An 8621-nucleotide genomic window follows, 5' to 3' on the forward strand; every position below is an offset into this window, starting at 1 on the left:
TTATATATCAATGCTTGCATCGATAAGATCAATATACAAAAGGAAAATAGATTGAACACTTTTATTAGCAGGTTAATCGGTGATTAGCAGGTTAATCGGTGACTCTAAATTGCCCGTAGGTGTGAATGTGAGTGTGAATGGTTGTCTGTCTCTATGTCAGCCCTGTGATAGTCTGGTGACCTGTCCAGGGTGTAACCTGCCTCTGGCCCAATGTCGCTGGGATAGGCTGCAGCACCCCCGTCCAGTGCATGAACTCTGTTTCGCAGAGCTCACGCAGTGCACAATTCTGTTATTTACCATTAAAAACTGATGGAAATATATTCAGAAGTAGCTTTTTAATGAGGATAAGATGATATTCACCTCATAAATCACGACACATGGTCCTCCTCTTCTTTATATTACATTACCGCCTTTAATAATGAAACCTCTCAGATCGATATCGTTGATTCTGGCCCTAGTGTTACTTGGTGTTGGCCTGAAACCAAATGTCACAGTGTTGCTCGCTCCCTGTGCGTCTCTCAGCCACCACAGCACGGCCTCTGTAAGCAGTTAAAATAGTATGCACCTTTGTCAAGCGAAGTAATTGTAGTAATATGAGGGTTTCGTGTTTAGAATAACGAGCTCCGCAGTCCTAAAAATCTTTTGTGAATATATTTTTGCAGAATACATTTATGGCGATCCTGATATGATAATTGCAGAGATCTAATGCTAAGCACAATGTAATCCACTTAGAATACTGTTGTACATCTCAACAAAGTGATGAGGAGGCATTATGTGTGTCTGCATACCAATCTCCATGACCACACAAACCATTTTCATCTGTATGTAAATGCTGAGTATGTAAATAAGCCATGCAGTAGCAGAGGAGCAGATAGCTGTTGGGCTGTGGTTTATCATTCGCACACCATTTGATCCACTGATGTCAAGACGCGCACTTTACATCCGATATCTTTTACAACATATCAACTCACGAGATAGGACACAGACACATAATAGGCAATATTTCTCCATTTCACTCATTCTCTCAAGCTGTTCCAGCGTTTCCGGGGTGTTAGATTGGATGGAAGTGGAGCAAGGCAGAGCAAATACTTTCTAACAACAATGAAATCGAGGTGATGTGTTCTCTCACATATCTCCTTATTTCCTAATGCAATGATGCTGCATTCATTCAGAGTAACTTTAATCTTGTTCTGGAAAATTCCATTAATCTTTGGCGTTGCTTGCAATACAAAGAAGACGAGGAAAATGCTGAGCAGTGGGAAAAACACTGATGCCATATTTTATGTCCTCACACTACGTTACCCAGGGCCCAAGTGCGGAACATGCTAGTCTATTTCCCTGCTTAATGCAGCACATTCAAAGTGAATTAATGAAAACCCCCCGCGTGGAATGAGTGTTATTGGCGCTGCCTCGAAGACGGGTTGTCAAAGAAATCGAATCAAATGGAGGGACAGCCATTTTGTCCTTGCCATATAGATTATTTATCAATCTGACCATCCGCAGTGACGCATGCCTGCTTTTAGAGTCAGTTCACACACACAGTATCCTCACATCAACCTACCAGCTGGTCATAATCTGTTTTTCAGTTCAGGGTTGACTGACCACAAATACATTTTCTCTCTGACATTGTATTATTCGATAGAAAATATATACACCGTCATTAAAATGTAATTTAAGGTGCAAATGGAAGTCTTTGAACTTTCCACCCATAAATATGATATAATAAATCTGTAGTATATGAATGCCTATAAAATGTTAATCAATCATTCAACTCACACCTCCATAACACCCTTTTAAATTTCTAGCTGCCAGTGTGAAACTGTTTCAGTGTGATGAAAACAAAGAGAATAAAGAAAATGCAGGGGCTTGCGTATTTTCAATTTAGCAGGAAAGAAAAGAGCATCACTGCTATGTTTTTTTCTTCTACTTCACAGATTCTGTCTTTTACAATGATCTTAATCTCCTCTGAGGAAGGCTGCCTGTTCCCCGCCCCTCGCTCTCACTCCTCCATTTCGCAGTCATTTGCATGGGCAGAAAAGGAGCTCACACAGAACGCATTTCAGTGCCAGGATCCCCTCATTAAGTCACCTGTCACTTCAGGACCATTATACCAGCCTCATATTAGCATCACCTCTCCTCCCCAATAAAGCACCTGGAGAGGCGCTGCGAGCCTACAGGCTAATGGCAGCCTACACATCTCACATCAGCCACTTCTGCTTTACACAGTAATACATCACATCGCTCATAATGGATTGCTGATTTTCATAATGTGCATAACATACACAATGCCAAGTGGTGTAATGTATTCTACTGAACACAAAAATTGCACCCATTGCGGTACATAATCAAACACACCAAATGTTCTCGCTGACTGTCAGACGGATAAAAAAAAAAAAAAAAAGAAAAGAGAGAGTGAAAATCCTCTGCATTGGCTGCGAGCGGCATGGTAACTTATCCAACCACACGAGTGCTATATCATCAGGAATGCATTTGTTATCTCACGGGTGCAGATATACAGTAAAAGGCCCTCCAGATTGTTCCTGTATATTTCAATTACATTTGACATGTAGTGAAGGGTTTGGACTTCAAAAAGCTTTTCTCCACACCATATCGAAGCATTAAGTTAACTCTTTGCATTGTGAGCTTTGATTGCAATGGCGTCGAGGTGTCAAAACTGGCAAGCATGATAATGCTTATACTTGTGGTGGTTTATGGGCCCGACGGTGACCCTCGTGTCTGTTAACCTTGCCTCCTCTGTCTTATAAATCCTACCCTGAGAGGTTTATAGGGCTCACTTGTCAGGCCTTTCCAGTCGTATTTGGTGGGTGGAGCTGTAGCACCGACAAACGACATGGTGATAAATTCTGCATCTGCTGAGTGACTACAATGTACAGGCGTGTTTGTTGCACCTTAGGACAATGCACATAATAAATGTCACAACAAGTCAGTAATTGGGATGATCACCCCTCCCGGGATTGTTCGGAGGCAGTGGTTGAAGGGGGGGGGGGGCATTGATATCAGGATTGGGAGAAAAGTGTTTGTTTGTGTGAAAAAAAAAATGTTTGTGTCGGATGGTAAGGCCCATGATATCCATCAAAGGTAATGTCTGTTTGTGTCCAGGGGAACGTGTATGCCTCTGTGCCACACTAAACCCTGTCCTCCCCACTCCTCTTCCCCTGTGGGTTGCGCTTGACTTCCACCGTTTTCACAGCTGCTCTCAGCAGTGCACTCCATTACACCTTAAATCACTTAAAAGATCTGAAGCACCAAAAAGTCCCACTGCAGCTAATTCACCCTGACTGTGTGGATCATCGAGACAAAACAAGAGCAAGAAAACACTGCACCATCTGACTCCAGCCTAACAAAGTGGAATGTTATCTATATAGTGGAATCTGTTGCTTCCTTAAATGGACGCGCTAAATCAAATCACAGAAATTATACTCTCAGCCCAGAGTGCAGTTTTCAAAGATGCTGCAAAACACAATACGGCAGATAAAAATCTCATATTTTACAGCCAGACGCTGAATTCTTGAGGAACTTGGCAGGAGCATTGTGACAGAGGCAGATTCCTTTTTGTTAGGTATCCGAACGCAGCCGCAGAGATTAGGCTCAATAAATAAGGAGGGATAAGTGGGTCTTGTCCTGTGTTTGGTGGCACAGAGCAGTAGACACACAGAGGCGTGACACGCAGCTGCACAGTGCTATTGATTCTCCGCTGGTCTCCAGGCACCCTTCCCTTTCATTCAGGCTGCCTGCCAAGTGCCTCTGAACAGGAGCCCCTGCTCTCCCAATGTCTGCACGTCTGCTTAAGCACAATCAATGGGCCATCAGCGGGGGAGAGAACGCATGCCACTGTCTTTACTTCCACAGGGTGTGAGTCAGGGAAATTGAAAATATATGTAGTGGAAAGGCATCATGATACCATGCAGAGAGAGCATCATTGACTATCAGGATGGAAATCAAATGCCTCAGATGCTGGTTAGAGCCAGTGGCGCCCCCGCTAAGAAGAATCTACCCCATTCATATGTGAGTTAAATAAGTATTTGTTAGATGTGGATCAATTTTTCTGCACGCTGAGATTTGAAACAAATTGTCAGAAAACCTCATTTCCCCTGATCAGATAAGCATTTGAAGGTTACAGGAGGAGAGTACAGCAACAGATATTCCCCTCACTTCACTGTATTCAGTAGACAACCTCAATCCAGCTCTACTGTAAGGTGTGTGTGTTTTTAAAAGCACACCTCAGGACAATGATTGATCATGAGAAGGAGCCGACTTTGTCTTTCAGTGATGGGCATTCAGCCTCTCCACCGGTGGTCCACTATGCAGCATTTTGCACCACTGCAAGGCTCCAGTTCAGGTTGCAAATCTGTCAGCCTGGCTGTCATGGTTCACAATGGAGTGACAGAAACGTCCCCATTACCAAGGACATTTTGGTTTTTGTTCTCGCACGGCAGAACATCTTTTTCAAATCCATCTCAAGCAACACAAAGGGGATTCCGAGCTGAATGCAGCAATATCTTTGTTGCTCCCCAAAGATAAATAATGAACCCTCTTACACAACTCATCTCTCATCTGGCGCTTTGAATCTGAATGGAAAGCGTGGCCGATGCAGCATTACGTTTGAGCTGGCAGCTTCAATCACCGGATCGTGCACATCACTAATTATGCACTCACTGGTCATTTCGAGGGTGAGTGGTGGTTCGACTGGTATTGAGTGAGCACAGGAGGGGAAGCTTTGAATGCCATTAAGAAGACCAGAGATCCACTAAGTCAGTGTCACCTGCTGCACGAGGGCAGACAGAGTCAGGCTGCTGTAGAGACGATAAATAATAATAATAATAATAATTACAATAAGAAGAAGATCGCCTGCATAGCTGAAGGGTATCCAGGTGTCAAGTGCCTGCATCAGTGCAGATATGAGGATCAAGAAGGATCCATATCAAACACATGAAAAGTCAAGCACACAACCCAGCTTGTTTGTATGAAGCATGAATATTCCTGCAGCATCTAAACTCCACATTCACATAATTATGCCTGACACATCTCAAGCACACACACTTAAACACACACACACACAAGCACACACAGCCAGTGGCAATTTGTTTTGCAATGTTTGATCTGTGGTGTTATGACTTTGAAATTAAAAGACAACATTATTTCAACAGGACCTCATTTCTGTGTCATCGGGGAAGAGCAGCGCGTGAGGACTAACATTGGCTGAGTGGCTCTTCAACCTCGTACGTGCAGCAGCAGCAGCATCAGCAGCAGCAGAGAGAGGAACCACCGGGATATTTTTAACACACAAATTAGAAACGGGTCCGATTATTATTTCCCACTGTATAACTTAATAATCGCGCTGCAGGCACTCAAAGGCCACATTTACTTTATTCATTTCAACAGATACAAACCCCCAAATATCAGCCAGTCAGTCAGTGACAGCAACTTTTCAGCACCTTGGAAAGCGCACCGCCCCACGCTGCTGAGCCGGAGTGAATAATGGAAATAACAATAATAATAATGATAATAATAATAACCCCACGCCAGCATGTGAGCGCCTGAGTGCGCTCATCAATACAAATTAATTTGATGTAATCGTTTTAATTATTTTATGCCACATCAGCACATAGTAGGAGCTGACGTTGTTCACGAGCATGAAATTAGCATTCAAATATTTACTGTACCTCGTTAAAGGAAGAGAGGAGGAGCTGGGAGCGTGAGTGAGAGGCAGAGGGAGGAGGAAGGTGTGTGTAGTGTGTGTGTGTGTGTGTGTGTGTGTGTGTGTGTGTGTGTGTGTGTGTGTGCATCTCTCAAACTACCTTTAATTCAATCTCTGCACTTGTGCCTCACTTTGGCTTGTGAATGCGGCATGCAGGATCTTGCCCAGTCAGGAGGCTCTTTCTTTGTGCTCTCTGTAACGTGGAATTTAAAGGATAATAAATAAATAAATAAATAAGCCCTCTTCTCTGTGTGTTGATTGAGCACAATGGTTTGTGTGCACTGCGGTAACCTTTCCACAAGAGCGCGTCCAATAAAGCCCCTTGAAAACAGGCAGGGACGAGGCCTAACCTTCGGATGAGGGCTGCCTGCCTGTGAGGTGCAGGCTCATTGACAGGCAGTGAATGGCGCACACAAAGCCTCCATAAAGCAGCCTGTTTCCTGCGCTCACGTTGGCTGAGCCGCGCTCGAGGCCGTTAATATGCGCGCTAAATGCACACCTGTGGCCGCGCGTCAATTAGCCCAAACAATGGCCGGGAAATTGCGCTAATTAGGCTCTTAAAGCTGATTTAACTGCTCCTCAAGAATTAGGAAATAAAAGATAGTTGATTAATATTACAATTAAGCAATTAATGGCTTGTGTTGTGTGGTGTTGCGGTGTCATGTGGGTGTTTCACAGAGGCAGTGAGGTGTCCGAGTGTGTGATTTATGGTGATCTGAGACAGCTTTATGGACTTATAGATGCAGCCACCTACCCCAGTGTTGTCATGGTGACAATGGTGTACCAAAACGCCGCGGGGATACTGGTGAACTTGCTGGCTGTGGAGCCTTTTTCTGCATAAAACATGACCGTCGCAAAGATAATGATGGCCATGGTGAGGGAGAATAGTAGGAAGCCCAGCTCGGAGGCGCAGCTCTTCAAGGTGTAGCCCAGGATGCGCAGCCCCGCGGAGTGCCGGGAGAACTTGAAAATCCGAAAGACCCGGAAGACTCTGAGCGTGACGAAAGCGCCGCTCACCTGGTCATTGTCGGTCATGACCAGGCCGATGTAGTAAGGCATGATGGCGACCACGTCGATGACGCTCATCACACTTTTCATGAACTTGTACCGGCTGGGAGCTGCTATCAAGCGGAGGAGATACTCGACCGTGAAGATCATGACGCACGCAGTGTCTAAACAAAAGAAGGCCAGCGCGTAACGGTCTCCACACGACATCTCCTTTGACCTGTTGGGCAGAGTCCCGCACGGAACCGTCTCCACCACGTTGGCCATCACTGATATGGCAATGAAGAAGCCCGTGACATAGTAGAAGACCAGAGCTAAGGTGCTGGTGTGAGGGTTTTCAAAAGCCCGCCACAGGTACTCCCGGGACGTCAGGTTCACCGGCGTGACGTCATTGCTACTGTCCATCTCCTCGTCGTCTTGGAGCCTCTCTGCGTTCTCGCGCCTCCGGTCCTTGTACTCCTCATAACAGCAGTCCCCGATGATCTCGGGGATGATACCGAAGAAAGCCAACTCCTCGTCGTACGCTGATATGCATTCTTGGCGCGGATAGTGTAGTTTCCCCGTGCGGTAAAAATTGAGGATATGTCTAAAGATGTCAGGGTCACGGTCGAAAAAGTACTCGTTTGTCTCCTCGTGGAAAAAGAAGTCTCGCTCCGTGCTCCCCAGCAAAGTGTCCGGGTACCTCTCCAAAGTGGTTCGCCACGTCTGAAACTTGGTGCCACTCACGTTGAGGATGATGAGTCCGTCCTGGCCTTTCTTCTTCTCCTGCGGAGGCATGGGCATCGGGGTGCTCGCCACGGGCATCCATCCTATGGCCGCCGCTCGGGCGAACGGGAGCCATGCCGCTACACCTGCTGCCATGCTGGTCTATAGTGTTTAATACAACCCCGCTCCGGTTATCACAGTGCTACGGTTCAGAGATGAATTGCATCTGCAGGAGGAACAGCACACACAGAGACACTCGGTGGTTAGGCTGCTGGAGCACCTAGGCTTAACACAATGTGATAAGAAAACACACATTTAGCCTACTTATACTGATACTGCGCATAGCACTGTTGAGTATCACTCTCCAGCCTTTTCCCCTCATTGTAACTGTTCAGTTATGGAAGCCCTACTTTGCGGCAGAATATGAATTGGATTTCGAAAACGTCACCCATCAATAAGCAGGGACTGAAAGTAAAAGAAAACCACCCACCTTAGGGAAGGCTGCTCTTTAAACTGCATCCACGGTGAGTTTTTGTAAAATACCTATCCTCGGAGGGGAATACTCGCGATTCCGCCACCCATCTATCTGTCACTGCAGCCAGACGATAGAGGAAAAACAGTAGAATAAACGTCGCATCAACAAGTTAAACAATTGGAGCAGCAGTTTCTCGGCACAGAGTGGTCAGTCGTCCGAGCGCGATCTTTCCCCCTTTTTGTCCTCCCTCTCTCTTCTTTCCATCCGCAAGGCGCTCAGTTGCATGCGTTTTTCCTCCCCGTTGCAGCTACTCCTCAATAAACTCCTGTTCCTCTCGTCGACTGCAAGACCACCCTCCCCCCTCCTCACCACCGAGCCCCGACTGTGGAGAGAGGAGAGAAAATCATATGCAGAGAGAGGAGTGGTCCTATCTGCACCCAGAAATGCCTCTGCTGCTTCACTGTGGGGCGACTAATCAATGCGTAATGGTCGTCCAAGTAGGCGGCATCTCCAGAGCCTCAAGTTAACGCTTGTGTTTGTGTGTTTGCTCCCGCTGCACAACGTGAACCCTCACAATCCCAAAAACCCCGAATATACAACACTGTATATCATACACATCATGATATATCTTCAATAAGGTGGTGTATTTTCTGATGCACAAAGTCCTCTGAAGTTAATTTCCTTTTTTCTTTCTTAAAATCCCAAACACAGAGAATA

At 45.7% G+C, this 8621-nt stretch overlaps 1 protein-coding gene across 2 annotated transcripts in view; it reads right to left on the reverse strand.

Annotated features, from left to right (window-relative positions):
• Positions 1–8407, reverse strand: part of LOC125888075 (potassium voltage-gated channel subfamily D member 2-like) — a 51310-nt gene extending 42903 nt beyond the window's left edge. For both annotated transcript variants that reach the window (XM_049575264.1, XM_049575263.1), the window contains exons 1-2: positions 7920–8407; positions 6474–7655 (exon numbers count right to left, since the gene is read on the reverse strand). In XM_049575264.1, coding sequence (XP_049431221.1) covers positions 6474–7585 — 1112 coding nt within the window. In that variant the 5' untranslated portion in view covers positions 7586–7655; positions 7920–8407. The remainder of the gene's footprint in view (positions 1–6473; positions 7656–7919) is intronic.
• Positions 8408–8621: the final 214 nt, after the last annotated feature.

The sequence above is a fragment of the Epinephelus fuscoguttatus genome, linkage group LG4 (assembly GCF_011397635.1).
Source record: "Epinephelus fuscoguttatus linkage group LG4, E.fuscoguttatus.final_Chr_v1".
In the NCBI taxonomy this organism is placed as follows: Eukaryota; Metazoa; Chordata; class Actinopteri; order Perciformes; family Serranidae; genus Epinephelus; species Epinephelus fuscoguttatus.